Below are 17594 nucleotides of genomic sequence, written 5' to 3'. Positions count from 1 at the left end.
TTTTTAAAATATTAAATCTTAATTTAATAAAATTTTAATTTAATAATTTTGTGAATTAGTGAAATATTTTTTGCATTTCACAACTAATTAGATTAATTAGGAGTAGGGGAAACAACAAACAAACAAAAAACAAAAATGAACTCATCTCTCCAGTTCAGCAACATGCAGCGTTTCGAGTACCTGTTATAGAAGTTTCCAGAGGCTAAAGGGATGCTTGCCGTCTTTCTAATGTCCTGGTGGATGTAGTAAGTGATGAACTTTACCAACTAGGTGCAAGATTAGTTATTTTGAGACATTTGGCGTCATCACAAGTTACAAATCACCAAAGGAAAAAAGAAAACATCTAGTTAACTCCTTAGACAAGGAAATACTCTCAGATGATCACGTTTATTCCAGAGACCAAATCATAGCTTAAATGTTGGTCCAAAAGTAATTGTCAACTTTGCAGATCCAAATCCCATTCCAGTTCTTGGAACAGTAAGTGAAGTTCTCAGTGATGATTTTTGCATATTTTAAATGCTTTATACTTTCACAATTGTCTTAGCTCTTTTTCAGTCTAGGTCCTCGTCTCTAATTGTTTGCAATAGACGAATAACTTCTACTTAATTTTTTTTTCTCCAAGTGAGATATTCACAAGATTCACATTTTGCTGGTAAGCTATATCGGCACCCCACCCACAGGAGCCCTGGAAGCGCGACTCCGGTAAAGAGGGATTTGGTTCCCGTCGGCTTCCGTAGCGTTCCTCGGCAACTTCCGCTTCTGGCGGCCGCCTTGGTGGATGCACTTCCGGCAGCGGTGGTTCGAGCGGCCGAAGCAAGATGGTGAGTGACTAAGGGTTTCAGCTGGTGGTCGCGGCGCGACTGGGTCTGAGCGGCCCGAGACGTGGGGACGAGGCGGATGCCCGAGGCACTCGGTCCGCCCGCTCTCCTGCCCACCGGTCCGGTCTTCTCGGGGAACGAAGGCTCCTGGAGACAGTGCTTGGGTCCGCCACGGCTCGGGGCGGACGAGAGGGCTCGGCGCGAAGGGTCCCCCGGGCTGACCGGTGGGACGGCAGAGCGGGTCAGGGCGCCCGGCTTTGCACCTCCGCCGACCTGACCCTGCTGACCGGCGCGGGGGAGTTTCTCCCGAAGCACCTGAGGCGAGTGCTTTGGGAGCCGCTCAGGTGAAGGGCTGCGCGACTGGAGGAGAGGGAGGGATTCGTTCCAGCTGCGGAGGGGAGAGCGCAGCCATGGAGGAGCGCTCGGAGTGGGGGCATTTGGAGGAAGCGTTGAAGACGGACGCTTCTATGACAGGTGGAGCTCGGAGGGCACGCTCCTGTGGTGTGTTAAGAATAATAAAAACAGCATTTATTCGTTAGTCCACCAAACTGGTATTCATGGAGCACCCGCAAATTGGGGGAGGGGGGCGCCAGGCTCTGCTCTAGGCACTGAGCGCTCAAGAGGTGAGTGTGACTGGTGAAGTCTCTGTCTAAATGGAACTTACATTCTAGACAAGGCCGGGGGGAAAAAAAAAAAAACCCGAAAAAGAGACATGTAATATGCGGAGCGGGATAGAGATGAGTGGGATGGCCATTGATGGGAGCGGTGGCTGTCAGCAAAAGTTCCTCAGAGGAGGTGACATTTGAGCAGCAGAGGCCTAAGCAGAATGAGAGAGCAGCCCATGCAGACGTCTGAGGGAAACGTGGTCCGGGCGGAAGGAATAGTAAGCGCAAAGGGCCGGAGGTGGGAATGTGTTGAGCCTGTATCCCGAACATCAGAAACGCCTGAGCACAGTGGGATAGGTCTCATAAGGACTTTGGGCTGCTGTTCTAAGCATGTGCCAGGTACTTTTCCAGCATTATTATTATTTTTTAAAAGATTTTCTTTATTTATTTGACAGAGAGATCACAAGTAGGCAGAGGCAGGTAGAGATGAGGGGGAAGCAGGCTTCCTGCGGAGCAGAGAGCCCGATGCGGGGCTTGATCCCAGGATTAACCCACTGAGCCACCCAGGCCTCCCGCCCCAGCATTTATTATTGAAGTATAGCTGACAGGCAGCGTTACGTTAGTTGCAGGTGGACAACACAGTAACTGGACAAGTCTGTAGTATGCCGTGCTCCCAAGGGTAGCTACCATCTGACACTCTTCAGTGCTATCACAGTATTATTGACGAGATTCCCTGTATGTGCTGTACCTTGGTACCTTTTATCCCGTGACTTACACATTTTACACCTGGAAGCCTGTGCCTTCCACTCCCCTTCACCTGTTTTGCCCATCTCCCACCCCCTTTTGTCTGGTGGCCACCAGTTTTCTGCATTCATGGGTCTGTTTCTGCTTTTTTTTATGTTTTTGATTCCACGTATAAGTGAAATCATATGGTATTTGTCTTTCTCTAATTTTAATTAGCTTAATACCCTCTGTGTCCATTAGTGTCACAGATGGTGATCTCTGTTTTTTCTTTTTTTTAAGATTTTTATTTATAAGACAGAGAGAGGGAGATCACAAGTAGGCAGAGAGGCAGGCAGAGGGAGAGGGAGAAACAGGCTCCCCACTGAGCAGAGAGCCCAATGCGGAGCTCGATCCCAGAACTGTGAGATCATGACCTGAGCCAAAGGCGAAGCCTTAATCCACTGAGCCATCCAGGTGCCCCGAGATCTATTTTTTTTTTTTTTTTTAATGGCTGAGTAATACCCCTGTGTTGGTGTGCTGGTGTGCATTTACACACATCTTTATCCTTTCATTGTATCAGTGGACACTTAGGTTGCTTCCATATCTTGGCTACTATAAATAGTGCTGCAATAAACGCAAGGGTATTTTCCAGCATTTTCTTATTCTCACAGCAGTCCCTGTAGTAATTATTATCTTCACTTTACCAAAGAGGAAACTGAGACACAGTAAGTGGCTTTGCTATAACACAAACCCTGTTAGTGTTTTCTAGAGGACATGTAGTAGAGAAACACACAGTTATTGGGGTCCGTACACCTGAGTGTTTCTCAGCCACATCTCTGACAAGCTCTGTGGTAATAGGCAAGTCACTTAACATCTCTGGGCCTTGGTTTCCTTATCCATAAACTAGAGGTAATGATAGTACCAACATCATGGTGTCTCTAAGAATTAAATGAGATGATATTCAGAGAATGTACACTGTTTACCGTATATAAGGCCTTAATAATGGGTATATTTCTTACTGTTATTGGAGACTGAGAAATATAATGTAAAATGCCCCACACCTGAATAAGTTTGGGACCCTTTCAGGAAAATGTCCTCCTGTGGGGCCAGACTTACAGGGTCACCAGTGAGGTAGATGAACGTGGGAAAGGTCAGTCGAAGCCAGTTTGGCAAGGACCAGGTATGCCACTGTAAAAAGGTTGGTTGTTACACCATAAGTGCTAGGGAACAGTTGAAGGTTTTTGAGCAGAATGAAAGGAACAGCTCTTTGTTTTAGATGGTAACAGCTGGATTGGTGAGGAGAGAAATTGTTGTGGATCTCAGTTGGGAGGCTGGCTAGAGTACAGGATAGAAACAGAGATGGGGAGGTGCCTGGGTGGCTCAGTGGGTTAAAGCTTCTGCCTTCAGCTTGGGTCATGATCCCAGAGTTCTGGGATCGAGCCCCGCATCGGGCTCTCTGCTCAGCAGGGAGCCTGCTTCCTCCTCTCTCTCTGCCTGCCTCTCTGCCTTCTTGTGATCTGTCTGTCAAATAAATAAAATCTTAAAAAAAAAAACAACAGATGGGATCAACGAGAGTGTGATGAACTAAACCAGATGGGTTTCAGAACCCAGATTTTGTAACCAGATTGCTAATTGAAATCCTGACCCTAACATTTCTTTTTCACCAATAATATCGTATTGCTAGTAGTTACTTTGAGTCATGCAAATGGGGAGTGGTTTATGAGCATTACCTCATTTTCAGTAACAGGAGCTAGTATGATCCCCACTTTTCAGTTAAGGGCACCAAGGCTCAGGGAGGTGACCTGACTTACCTGAGGTCACATAGCCTATTAGTGCTGGAGTCAGAATTGAAACCTGGATGCGTCTAACTCCATAGCCCATGTTCTTAGGTGTGTTACAGTTCCTCATCTAGAAAATGGGAATGATGAACCTACCTTGGACAGTGGTTTGAAATTAATGAGATAGTGAAGGAAAATGTCTAGTATAGACTTAATCACATAGTAAGAAACCCACAAACATTAGCTGCCCTGGCCAACAGCAGATTTCTTTAGGAGGTAGAAGTAAGTGTTAAAGGCCTACTATTTGGAGCACCTATTGCAGTTTAACTAATTCTTTTAACCAAAATTTCTTAGAGCCCTTAAATAACTTCAGAATAAAGCACAAAATTTTAAGAGTCCTGCATGCAGGGAAATACATTTGACCCTAACTCTTTGGTAACCATGATGTATTTAGAGGTGCTTATGTGGAAGTAGTTTGAGGGGAGGGGGTCCTTCTATTCAAGTAAGTTCATTATTACTTAAAATGCCATTATTTTTGAGATACTGTTCTCTGTTAAGCATTACCCTGTAACTGAGTGGTCTGTTTTAAAGTCCAGAATCCCATGAACTTATTCATACACTGAATTCTTTTTTTTTTTTTTTTTTAAGATTTTATTTATTTATTTGACAGGCAGAGATCACAAGTAGGCGGAGAGGCAGGCAGAGAGAGAGAGAGGAGAAAGCAAGTTCCTTGCTGAGCGGAGAGCCTGATGTGGGGCTCGATCCCAGGACCCTGGGATCATGACCTGAGCCGAAGGCAGAGGCTTTAACCCACTGAGCCACCCAGGTGCCTCCAATACACTGAATTCTTGATACCTTAAAGTGATTCAGCTTTTCAGGTTGGCAAGAAAGACCTGCCCAAGAGCCCCAGGCTTTAGAGATGGGAGGTATATAAGTTGCTACTGAAAGGAAAATCTCCTGGGTCTCAGTGTAATCTCAGTAAGGAGTAAGTGATTGATAAATGACTGTTGACTAGGTAAAATGATTTAACTCTGATGGCCTAATTTCATGAAATATACTCAGTCAAGTAGTTTTATAATAAAGAATGTTAAACTCTCTATTTTTCCCTCAAAAAGGGGCGGTCTTAGAATCCCAGCCTCATTGTGATACAGAAGTTACATGAGTTTCTTAATAGAATTGTCCTTGATATAAGATGCAGTCAGTTGCAAGGTGCAACTAACAGCTTTTCAGGAAAAAAAAAAAGAAATTCTACCATGCTAAATGTATGTGTTGACTACAGGGTGTACACCTTAAGTTCAGAAATGTTAAAATGAGGGGCAAGTCTTGGTGTCTTAGAATCACAGGAAAATAAAAAGGATGTTCTTTTAAAGTGATCATGTTCTGAATATATACTTCTGATTTCTTTTTTCAGGGTCAGAGTCAGAGTGGAGGTCATGGCCCTGGAGGTGGCAAGAAGGATGACAAGGTAAATAAGCCAGATAGGTCTGTGATACAGGTAGATCATGGAACGTACCCTTGATCTCAGCTGAGGAGTTCTTTGGGGATTCATGACTTTGAAAATGCAAAATAAGTGATCCTGTAGTTATTACCCACCTGGCCTACAGATTCAGTGCCCACTTCCATGTTTTAGAGAAGATTATTGACCTGTCAAGTAAGTAGTTATGCATTAATGGTTTTTAAGTGTATACTATAACATTATAGAGTTTAAATTGCCTGTATTTAGTGTTTAATATCTTCAGATGTGAAGAATTGTCTCAAATTACTTCAGCCCAAACTTCTGGCATATAATTCTGAATTCTGACCTTTAGTCCTTACTGAATAACCCATCACTGTGTATTATAAAAAGAAAGATCAGTTAAGTTCGCCAATTAAAATTGCACGAATGTAATACCTAGTTTGTTTTTTAAAGATTTTAGTTACTTGAGGGAGAGAGCGGGGGGGGGGGGGGGCAGAGGGACAGAGAGAGAGAAACACTCCCCGTTGAGCACGGAGCCCGATGTGGGGCTCTGTCTCATGATCCTGAGCCAAAACCAAGAGTCAGATGCTTAACTCACTGAGCCACCCAACTAGCTTTATTTTTAAAAGGACAGTTTTTAATAGCATTCTAAAAGAGAAGGAAAATTACAGCCACTAGAGATAGATGATGGTACAAAAGAAAGAAGTTTGTGTTTTGATATTTGTGTGGTTTTTGTTTTTCCTGTTCTAAAAATTCAAGGACAAGAAAAAGAAATATGAACCTCCTGTACCAACTCGGGTGGGGAAAAAGAAGAAGAAAACAAAGGGACCAGATGCTGCCAGCAAGCTGCCACTGGGTAATGACATAGTCCTCCATGCTATCTCGTGATTCCGTTGGGAACCGTCTGTGTGTATGTAGTTTAGGGGTTTGAATATGGAGGCAGGAAATGGAGCTGAAGCTCTAGTTCTTATGTGTGGCAGAGTTGTGTACAAACCGTATACAGCTTAAGAAATTCCACTAATTTCCTTTAATGTATCTCCTCTAATGTATGAAAAGTGTAGTTTTGGGTTAGAAAACTCAGGTTGAGCTTGAATAACTTAGAAACATGTTCTTGAATAAATGGACTGCCAACACGTTGGAATTCACATCTTGTGATGCATGAACAAACTGTTTCAGTGACGTTACTGAACATAGACTAAGCTTCAGACCAGGTGACCTAATGCAGGCCACCTCTCCATTCTCAGCCCCTACCGTTCTCCTTGCTTGTTCACATAGTCCTGCCTTGTGTTCTTCGACTCATATGCACATTAGGACTTTTTTTTTTTTTTTGAGAGAGAGTGCGTGCACATGCACAGGTGGGGATGTGGAAGCAGGGTGGGGCGGAGCATTGGGACAAAAAGAGAATCAGACAGGCTCCATGCCCATTGCAGAACCCAATCTGGGGCTTGGTCTCATGACCCTGAGATGACCTGAGCAAAATCAAGAGTTGGATGCTTAAGCAGTTGAGCCACTCCAGGTAACCCACACATTAGGACTTTTGTCTTTTGCTTAAAAATATTCTTCCCTTGGGGCACCTGGGTGGTTCATTCAGTTAAGCATCCAACTCTTGATTTCAGGTCAGGCCATGATCTCAGGGTCATGGGACCAAGCCCCATGTTGGGCTCTGCGCTCAGCGGGGCGTCTTTTTCCCCCCTTTCCCTCTGCCCTTCTCCTCCCTCTTCCCCCTCCCCTATGCTCTCTCTCTCTAAAAATAAATAAATCTTTTAAAAAATGTTCTTCCCCCAGTCTTTCCCAAGGGTGGCTCCTTCTTATACTGCGGTTCACATACCTCCCCTACCCCCATCTAAACAAGTCTCTTCCTACTTAGATGAAATAATTTTTAAAATATTGCTTGGTTAAGAATTAAGGGAGCCAGACAGTGAAAAACATGCCATTAGTCTACCATAATGAATCAATATGGTATTGGTAAAGAATAGATCATCAGATGGCCAGAAGAGCATAGGAGTCCAAAAACAGTCAAGTTACATGGATAATGACTATATGGTAAAGGTGACTGAGTTCTGTGGGGGGAGAGTGAGTTGTTTAACAGAATGGCTGGCATCTTTATTTGCTATTGAGAGAAAATGAAATTAGACTCCTTGCTTTTTGCCAGATGGATTATAGATACGAAAATAAGTACATAAATGAAAAATCAGGAATATATTTAACCTTAGGGAAGGAGATACATCTTGAAGATACCCAGAAACCACAAAAGAAAAAGTTGATATTTTTGTCTATATATGCTAAAATCTTATGTAGCATGAGACTTTAAGCCAAAAGAAACAACACAAAAGAATATGGAAAGAATGCTTGCCACATGTTAATATCACTAATATTTCACAGTTCTTCTTGGGGGTGGGTGTTCCTCAGCTCGCCTGCAGCAATGTATTCTGACTGGACAGCACTTGTACCTATTTTTATAAACACAAATGGGAAATAAAAAACCAAAGTAAATGATCTCTGAGGTTGTTGAGTTCTTTCTTTTTGAGTTCATGTAGCAGATGTCATTCAGACGTCATCCCTGTTTTTATCTGCTTGCTTACAACTGCCAGAGTCCCTTTTCTTTTAGCATCTAGGGTCACCAGGACTTGAATTTTTCAGCCTGTTCAACAAAAATAAGCTTATTTTAAGTCTTAACATTTTTTCCTTAAGAATGAACTTAATTAATTGCTAACTTCAAGCTTCAAATAGAATAAAACTTTTCTTTGTAATTACAGTGACACCCCATACTCAGTGCCGGTTAAAATTATTGAAGTTAGAGAGAATTAAAGACTATCTTCTCATGGAGGAAGAATTCATTAGAAATCAGGAACAAATGAAGCCTTTAGAAGAAAAGCAAGAGGTAATTCAGAAATTACTGTAACTTTTGTTTTACAAATTGTTTCGGTACTAACTAGAATTCAGTGAGTAAATGAAATTCAAGTAGTTGACCCATTTAGACTGGCTGCCTTTTAAAAGCATTACCTGCTTTGTAAATGTAGTAAAATTTAGTAAATCTAGTAAAACTATCAGCCTTGTCTGCTTTTTAGGTCTAATCTGCTTTTCCTTGATGGCATACTCTTAAACAGGAGGAAAGGTCTAAGGTGGATGACCTGAGAGGGACCCCAATGTCAGTAGGAACCTTGGAGGAGATCATTGATGACAATCACGCCATCGTGTCTACATCTGTGGGCTCCGAACACTACGTCAGCATTCTTTCCTTTGTAGACAAGGATCTGCTGGAACCCGGCTGCTCCGTCCTGCTCAACCACAAGGCAAGTTGATGGTCTCTAAGCCCCTAGGAGTGCTTTCTCCTTCCTCTCAGATCTGTCCATTGGCGCTGCTCGGTGGTCGGCGTTGCTTTGCTGTGAGTGGATTATGTGAACCTCATGTTTCTGCATTAACTTAATGTTCTCTCTCAGGTGCATGCCGTCATAGGGGTGCTTATGGACGACACAGATCCCTTGGTCACAGTGATGAAGGTAGAAAAGGCGCCCCAGGAAACCTATGCTGATATTGGGGGGTTGGACAACCAAATCCAGGAAATTAAGGTAAATCTAAGAATCAGATTTGGGTTTCTAGATTTTCAATTTTATATTTAACTATCTTATTTAGAGATAGAGTTATTGTGTATGTTTTGTGTTTTCCTTAGTGATCAAACCAGTGTGACTCAAAGCTTGCCAGTTGTGGAGTATTTTATACCAAGTATTTTATTTGTTAATCCTGAGTTACGTAATAGGAACAACAAGTTGTATGATTGTTCCTGCAGCAGCTGCAGCTTCATCCTTCTTACATGCAATGTGCCATGGTTATCTGGGTGGATATCTAATGTTTCCGTTTGTGTTGACTTCAGCTGTGGCTGTCTGGAAACCTCCAGTGATGTGTGGGGTAGTGTGAGTGGGGTGAAGGGAAGTGGTCGTTCAGGTTGGCTGGGAGCCACCCATCTCATCTGTAGGGGGGTCATGTAGAGCTGTCACCAGTCACAACTGGTGACCTCGGAGATGTCTGGGAAATAGCCATTATGTCCATTGGTATAACAGGAATCAGAAAATCTTGCTAGAAAATCTTGTCTGTGGTTTAACTGAAAACAGTGTATTTTCACTTTAAGTTCCTTTTGCTCTGGAAGAGCTTGAATTTTGCTCCAGGTTGACTTCTGTGAGAAAGTGAGAGGGAAACTGGACGCAGTAGGAAGGGGAACTCAGTGAGGACAGGTGTCGTCTTCCATCTGTCTCTGCTGCTAGACAAAAGTCAGGCACACGGTCTCTAACAAGACTAAGTGACATTTTAGCTTCTTGTTGAAAGTGGGATATATTCAGAATGCCAATTCGTGGATCTGATAATTTCAGTGAGAGAGCATTTCATTTTTACCAAGTATTCATTTGTTTTCTATAGGAATCTGTGGAACTTCCTCTCACTCATCCTGAGTATTATGAAGAGATGGGTATAAAGCCCCCGAAGGGGGTTATTCTCTATGGTCCACCTGGCACAGGTATGTATGCTCTGGGTTTGACACTTTCAGGGCACTGAGCTAATCTCTTGAGCTGTAGCATTAGTTTGTTATAATCATTTAATTCTTGAGTAAGGATGCCACAACTCCTTAGTTTGAAACAAGGTTTTCTAAACATTTTGTGCATTTTCTGAGTAAATATGGAAATATACATATTACATAAAAGTATTTTTATCTGTATAGGTGATGCTAAAAAACTGAATTACTTTAGTTTTAAAATTGTAGACTTAACAGATTTAATGTATTAAAAACAACAGTAGGAATTGCAACAAAAATAAGCACGGTAGGGAAACCCTCCCCCTCCAAAAATGCCTGCTCAGTGTGAATGCATTTACAGTTTCATAGAACTCCTCTCTGCACTCAAATATATTAGATTTATGTGCTATAAAACATAAAACTTTAAAGTATTCATAAGAGTAATGTGAATCTATTAAAGTTTATAAGGAGCGCCTGGGTGGCTCAGTGGGTTAAAGCCTCTGTCTTCGGCTCAGGTCATGATCTCAGGGTCCTGGGATCAAGCCCTACATCAGGCTCTCTGCTCAGCGGGGAGCCTGCTTCCCCCTCTCTCTCTGCCTGCCTCTCTGCCTACTTGTGATCTCTGTCAAATAAATAAAATCTTTTTAAAAAAAAGAGTTTATAAAACAAAATAAACTGGGATGCTTAAGCTTGGCTGTACGTTGGAATCACCCTGGAGCTTTAAAAAATAGTGATGGTCCCATCCCTGAAAATTCTGACCTGTTCATCTGGAGTGTGGCCAGGTCCATGTATCAGAGCCATGGTGGGAAACCACAGATTTAAAAGCTGTTCTGTGCAGTTCAGATTGGGTTCACTGTCTGGTCCACTGTACTGAGTGAATAGAATATTGGATGAATAGATGCGTATACAGATATGTATTTGGTTCATTATGCAACTAGCTGGCCTGAGTAAGTTTTACAGTCCGGGAATTAGCAGTTCAGTGCCGTGGAAGTTGCAGAGGAAGCACAGTTCTTTGAAGGGGTCACTGGGGGCTGCCCACAGTGGAGGCACCAGGAGACAACTGAGCTCAGAGGGGCGGAGCTGTTGCAGCTCATCATCTTACAGTGCAGGAAACTCAGAGAGGCCGGTGACTAGCCTGGGGCCGTGGGAGCCTTGGGAGTTGAGCAAGTAGCGGGGCTGGAGCTGGAAGGCAGGCCGCCTGACCTGCAGCTGTGGGCCACCTTCAGTGCACTTGCACTGCCAGGGGCCGACGTGAGGGGCTGGGCTGGAGCACAGGGTGGCAGGCCGTCAGGAGGGGAAGAGCCTGGCTTGGTTATCCCGCTGGCCACCGAAGGGACCCAGCAGCTGGCTACCGAAGGGACCCAGCAGCTGGCTGAGGCTGTCTCTGGAGGGTCAGAGGCCATCTGCTTAGGCGGTCCTTTTTGTCTTCCATCCACCATCCTTCACTGGTACTCAGGGAGAAGTCCATGCTTCTAAGCCCTCACACCTGCCCCTCCGCCTGTCTGGCCAAAAAGATATCGTCACCACGTCTTATTCTCAAGCTTAGTGCCTTGTCCCCCTTCCCACTTGAACTAAGCCTGTGTCACTTGCCAGCAGCCTCCCCCTGCCCCTCTGCAGGCCTAAGCCTGGTCCTTCACTGGCTCAGCCTCTAGCTGCCAGTGTCCTGACACCACGGCTTGGCCCTGTGCCCATGTCCTCACCATCAAAGGGGCCAAGTAGTCTTCCAGCCCTAAAGTTCACAGGGTGGCTGCCACAGCTGTTGTTTTTGACCTGAAATAGAAATATCAAGGAATGGGACACCTGGGTGGCTCAGTGGGTTAAGCCGCTGCCTTTGACTCAGGTCATGATCCCAGGGTCCTGGGATCAAGTCCCGCGTTGGGCTCCTAGCTCAACAGGGAGCCTGCTTCTCTCTCCCCCTCTGCCTGCTTGTGCGCTCACTCACTCTCCAACAAATAAATAAAATCTTAAAAAAAAAAAAAAAAAAAAAAAATCAAGGAATGGAGAATTGGAAATGTCTGAGATTGTCCCTGAGAGGAACGATCCTCACAAGGGCACACCAGAGACTGAGACGTCTCTAGAGCTTTCAGCAGTTCTCTGTTATGGGCTTCCCAGGAGCTGGTCCTATCTCAGCTGAGCACCGGGCAGGCCCACCCAACACAGCCCCAGGGATTGTAGGCCTGGTACTCCAGGTCAGGTTCCTTAGGTCAGACCTAGGGTTTGCAGGCCATTTCTCATCACGAATAGTTTCACAGGAGTTGAGTTTGGATCTCTAACCCTGGTTGCATGAGTTAGGTTAATAATCTATACACCTTTGAATATCCCAGTAAAATGTACTTTCTGACATTGTAATGAAGAATGAGGAAGATAGTTAAAAATAATCAAAACATTATTTAGGTTTTTCTCAATTTCCTCTTACCTGCCTCGGAGTGCAGAATGTTAAGACCCTGGAATGGGGGCATACCTTTTAGAGGTCTGCCCATTTTTTTTTTTTTTCTTTTAAAGATTTTATGTATTTATTTGACAGAGAGAGATCACAAGTAGGCAGAGGGAGAGAGAGGGAAGCAGGCCCCCTGCTGAGCAGAGAGCCTGACACGGGACTCGATCCCAGGACTCCGGGATCATGACCTGAGCCCAAGGCAGAGGCTTAACCCACTGAGCCACCCAGGTGCCCCAGGATCTGCCCATTTCTGATGCCCATTTAATTGACAGAGTTTTTAAGTTAAAATAGCAATTAAGGATTTTTTTTCCTTTCTCTTTTTAAATCTAAAATAGGTAAAACCTTATTAGCCAAAGCAGTAGCAAACCAAACCTCAGCCACTTTCTTGAGAGTGGTTGGCTCGGAACTTATTCAGAAGTACCTAGGTGACGGGCCCAAACTCGTTCGGGAACTGTTTCGAGTTGCAGAAGAACACGCACCATCCATTGTGTTTATTGATGAAATTGATGCCATTGGAACAAAAAGGTACATTTCTCTTTCTGTGTTGAGCAGAGATAAAAGCCCCAGAGCTCTTCTCTGAGAACGATCATTGAGTACCCCCTGGATGGCCTGCCTGTGGGTTTGCCATAGTTCCTACCGTCCCATGGTACTCTGGATGCTTTAGGCTCTGCTCTCCCAGGTGCCAGGTTAACAGTCATGCAGTTGTGACTGCCTGGAGATTAGTCCAGAGCAGTGTCCCGAGCATCTGCTCGGAGCCAGGCATCATGATCTGGACTTCAGGCACACGGAGACTGAATTAATGATAAAATCTCAGGCATAAAACTTCTACAATTTAAACAACATGATGGGAGGGCGTGATTTTGTCGCTAGAATTGAGGACGTCTGAGTTATCCTTCAGCAGATCAGTTAGGTTTTCACGCCTTCTCTTCTTTTTCAAAGGTATGACTCAAATTCTGGTGGTGAGAGAGAAATTCAACGAACAATGCTGGAGCTGCTGAACCAGTTGGATGGATTTGATTCGAGGGGTGACGTGAAAGTTATCATGGCCACAAACCGAATAGAGACTTTGGATCCAGCTCTTATCAGACCAGGTCAGTTTGCTTGTTCTACCAGGGATAGCTGTTGTGTCTATGGATGACCGTTTAAGTGCATGAGCAGGGGATTTAAGAACAATGTGTTATCAGGGCGCCTGGGTGGCTCAGTGGTTTGAGCCTCTGCCTTCAGCTCAGGTCATGGTCTCAGGGTCCTGGGATGAGGCCCTGCGTCAGGCTCTCGGCTCAGCGGGGAGCCTGCTTCTCCCCCTGCCCCCGCCTGCCTCTCTGTCTACTTGTGATCTGTCAAATAAATAAAACCTTTAAAAAAAAAAAGATAAGTATCAAGGCAAACGCGTGAAATGCAGAGTAACTTACTAAAGACCTCATCCCCTGAGGTTGTGGTTAAGGAAGGACGTGATGCAGTGGGTGTAGCCCTTCTAATCTTAAATTGTGATCTTTTCTTTCCCATAATGGATATTTTCTCTGAAAATAATTCATATGTTAACTCAGGTTCATTTTTTTACATTCAGGTCCCACCAGGATGCAGCAGTGGCTAATTTGTTTATGCTTTTTAACACAATCTGTCCTTTTTCACTACGTAGGTCATTCAGGAGCCCTTTCTTTATTTCTAAGGGTACCCCAGCAGAGCGGATCTCTTTCAGATTGGATGAATTCAAATGCCGACATTTACAACTACAAGAGGGATGTTCACCTTTCGGGATTTGGACCCCCCCCCACACACACACACAGGGTGCTGTCTGACCGAAACAGCGTGAGTGAGGACACGGCTCAGACTCTTCCTGAGCTGGAGCCACACCTGGGGGCTGTGCAGCGATGTGACTGGAAACCTTTTCTACCCACAGGTCGCATCGACAGGAAGATTGAGTTCCCCCTGCCCGATGAGAAGACTAAGAAGCGCATCTTTCAAATCCACACAAGCAGGATGACGCTGGCCGATGATGTGACCCTGGACGACTTGATCATGGCTAAAGATGACCTCTCGGGTGCTGATATCAAGGTGAGAACCTGGGCTGGGTCGTACCTCTCAGTTTCATGGGGCAGGGGTGGGAGGAGGCTGGCAGCACCAGATCTGGGTCCAGCCTGCTCTTTAGCTGAGGATCTGGGCTTTTGTCAGGTCTAAGTACCATGGTCAGGGCAGGACGGCACATGTGGGGCCTTTTCACACTGCTGCCTGCACTGAGCTGTGTATCCTTGGTCTCTAAAGAACTGGGTTAGTGTCTGTGTTGGTGAATAAAAAGCTCTTTTTAAAATGGAAATTATATTAAAATTTTGTACCGACTTTGTATTTTGAAAAATTTGAAGTCTTCAGAAAAGTTGCAACATTAGTAAGTACTAGTATACCCATCACCTTGATTTATCCAATGTTACCGTTTTAGTGCTATACTTTATCTTTTGTTCACAAATACACTTTCTTTTCTGCTGAACCATCTGAAATATCCTGAGGGCCATAACCAGATAAAAACTTCAATGCCAGGATTGTGTTTCTGTCACATCATGTTGAATGGGTTTTTTGTTTTGCTTTTGGCAAGTGATGACTAAGGAAATAAATCCCAGTAAATGCTGTCCTGAGACAGCGAGCCAGAATACATGATACGTGTTCTCTTTGGACTGTGGGTAAATGAACTGGATGGATTCTCTGTTGCTGCTAGTGTCCTGGTGTAGTTGCATCTGGTGCCCAGGAAGGAACGTGGCTCCTGTAACAAGTGGAGCAGAGAACTTCCCCATTGGGCCATCCTGCTGGTTAGAACCTGAGCCAGGCCTCCTCCTCCTCAAAGCCACCTCAGACCCTGAGAAAGTAATTAGAATGTGTAAAACATTGAAAAGATCTACTCTTTTCCCAAACGGTTTAAGCAGTTTCTTTAGTCTAAGCGTCTTACACCCGATTTCAAGCAGCTCCTGAATTGATAGAGCACAAGTAAAAAGTATTTCCCTTTCTGAACATACTGTTCGTTCTTACAGGCAATCTGTACAGAAGCTGGTCTGATGGCCTTGAGAGAACGCAGAATGAAAGTAACAAATGAAGACTTCAAGAAATCTAAAGAAAATGTTCTTTATAAAAAACAAGAAGGCACCCCTGAGGGACTATATCTCTAGCCGACCACAGCTGCCTTCAAGGAAGTGGTCGGGGTTGTTCTGACCCCTTGAAGGGATGAGTTTGGGGAAGTTGCCCAGAGGAACCCATGTTCCAGTTGATCTTTCTTACTAGCAGAACCTCCTTGTGTACTTTTTTGAGCGTGTAGGATGCCCCCCAGGCCGCCTTCACCTGTTGGTCCCATGCAGTGCTCTGTCTCCAATAAAGCGTGCTCCTTCTCACATTCGTTTCTGGAACCTCCACACCCGGCGCTCAGCAGCAATAAGCAGGGGGACCTGGGCAGTAGGGGGGCTTTCAGCACCTCTGGCCCTGCCTCACGTGCCCAGAGCCGGTGGCAGAGCTGGACAGCAGCTAGTGGGAGGACGTGACACAGAGCCAGCGGTCTCTGCAGTGGAAGAGTGTGGCTGTGGCTTTGGAAGGAAACATCTTTCCGTATTGGAAGGTCTGTGGAGCCTGCGGGTTTCTCAGCACTCAGGCAGGAAAGCAGCCGTAGTGTTCCTACTAGGAATCTCCACAGGCCCGGGCTGACGTCTGCCGCTCGCCACCCAGGTCATCCCTTGTTCTCAGGTTCCGAAACCTCATCTCTCTCCAGGATGCTCAAAACCATATCAAAGCTTCCTCTTCCCTGTCTGTCTTGCCCTTCTCTCCTTTCAGAGCAGGTCCGTGTCCAAGCACATGTGTCCAAGCCCGGCAAGGTAAGTGTCCACTTGGCTGGCTGGCCAGCCACCTTCCTCAGGGGCTCTGACTTGTCACCCTTCTTTTCCAGCTCTTTCTAGCCCAGATTTCTGTTCCACAACACTGTTTTTTCTGGATGGGATGACAATGAATGACAACTTCAGCAATTCTAGGCATCAGGGTTTTGGTTTTTTTAAGAGCAGAGGTCAGAGAAGATAAAGCAGTTTCCTCCCAGTTAAATATTAACAGTTAATAACTGTGGGCATGTGCTTTACAGAAGAAAGTGGTCTGAACGTAGAGATGTCCATTCCTAACCCCCAAACACCTACTGGCCTCTGTCTGCACCCGGATGACGGCTGCCACGACCATCTCACGGGCAGGGGCAGGGGGTGGTCTGGTAGGAAGCCGCAGGCTCCATTCTGCACTCCGCTCACATGGCTGCCCGCGTGCTTCCTGCTGTAGGGGTTCTTTCCACACGTGGGTGCTCATAAGTCTCCAGGGGTCCCATTCAAGTGCAGCCGGACCCAGAAGGGCTGAGGTGGGCCCGCAAGGCTGCATCTCTGCCAGGCGCCCAGGTGGTGCTGCTGGTCACAGCTGGGAGGCATCGAGAAGAGCTTAGGGACCCTGAGGAACTCAATGCACTTGATACAGGCCGGAACACCAAGTTTTAAATGACTCCACTGACTGGCCTGAAGAGAAGGGCAAAATCTGCTCTCCTGCTAACCAGCCTGGGGAAGAGGTTCGAGTCCCCAGACCTTTCCTGTCATGACTGCAAGACCCAGAAACCCTGGCAGGACCCCCAAGAATGCCAACCAAGGGGGCGTACACACTCTGGGGGTGCTGGGCGGGGAGCAGAGGAAGAGCACAAACTCACATACGCCAACCACGAGAGGTTTCCTTATCACTAGGTGTGATTTTTATCTACATATTCACACATGTAATGTGTGAACAACAGCTTCTGTGTCATTTGCACATCCAAAAAAATGTGCAAGAGATAAGAAACTGATGACCCAGGTACAAAGTACTAAGAAAGCTAGACTTCAAAAGCAGAGCTCCCGGAACACACGCACCCAGGCATCCCCAATCTCGTGCATCCCAGCTCCGGCAGGGCAGGCGACGAGGCCTGGAAGGCAGGGCCCATTCCCTCCTGGTCTCTAGTCCTCCAGCAGAAGCGCCAGCTCCTCCAGGGGCAGGCGCACCCGGAGCTCCTTCTCCGTCATCAGGTCCAGGACCTCCTGCATCTCTTCGGGGAAGTGCTCCACGGCATCCAAGTACAGCGCCTAGGGAAGGAGTCCCACGCTAGCCAGCCTGCCCTCCCCGTTGCCGTCTGGACTTGGCAGTGCCTGGGGACTGGGTTCCAGAAGGACATGGAACTCACAAAGTTGGGGCTGAAAGTAAGTGGACCCGAGCGAGGCCTTCTTTCTCTAAAGTGGGGCTGGGCTTGGTGGACAGGA

General features: G+C 45.6%; 2 protein-coding genes across 4 annotated transcripts in view; one reads left to right on the top strand and one right to left on the bottom strand.

Moving 5' to 3' along the window:
• The first annotated feature begins 750 nt into the window (after positions 1 to 750).
• Positions 751 to 15686, top strand: PSMC1 (proteasome 26S subunit, ATPase 1). The gene is made up of 11 exons (XM_059182520.1): positions 751 to 821; positions 5336 to 5389; positions 6140 to 6236; positions 8137 to 8261; positions 8488 to 8673; positions 8821 to 8949; positions 9791 to 9887; positions 12654 to 12843; positions 13258 to 13409; positions 14216 to 14370; positions 15333 to 15686. The coding sequence occupies exons 1-11, from the start codon at positions 819 to 821 to the stop codon at positions 15465 to 15467; spliced, it is 1323 nt and encodes a 440-aa protein (XP_059038503.1). The 5' UTR covers positions 751 to 818; the 3' UTR covers positions 15468 to 15686.
• The window catches only part of NRDE2 (NRDE-2, necessary for RNA interference, domain containing), a 50300-nt gene continuing 45493 nt past the window's right edge, over positions 12788 to 17594 (bottom strand). For 2 of the 3 annotated variants that reach the window (XM_059182519.1, XM_059182518.1), the window contains one exon: positions 12788 to 17420. In XM_059182519.1, the coding sequence (XP_059038502.1) occupies positions 17295 to 17420 (126 nt within the window). In that variant the 3' untranslated portion in view covers positions 12788 to 17294. The remainder of the gene's footprint in view (positions 17421 to 17594) is intronic. The other variant, XR_009355766.1, reaches the window with a different exon arrangement.

This window comes from Mustela lutreola, chromosome 7 (assembly GCF_030435805.1).
Source record: "Mustela lutreola isolate mMusLut2 chromosome 7, mMusLut2.pri, whole genome shotgun sequence".
NCBI lineage: Eukaryota > Metazoa > Chordata > Mammalia > Carnivora > Mustelidae > Mustela > Mustela lutreola.
This window is presented reverse-complemented; position numbering and strand designations above follow the sequence as displayed.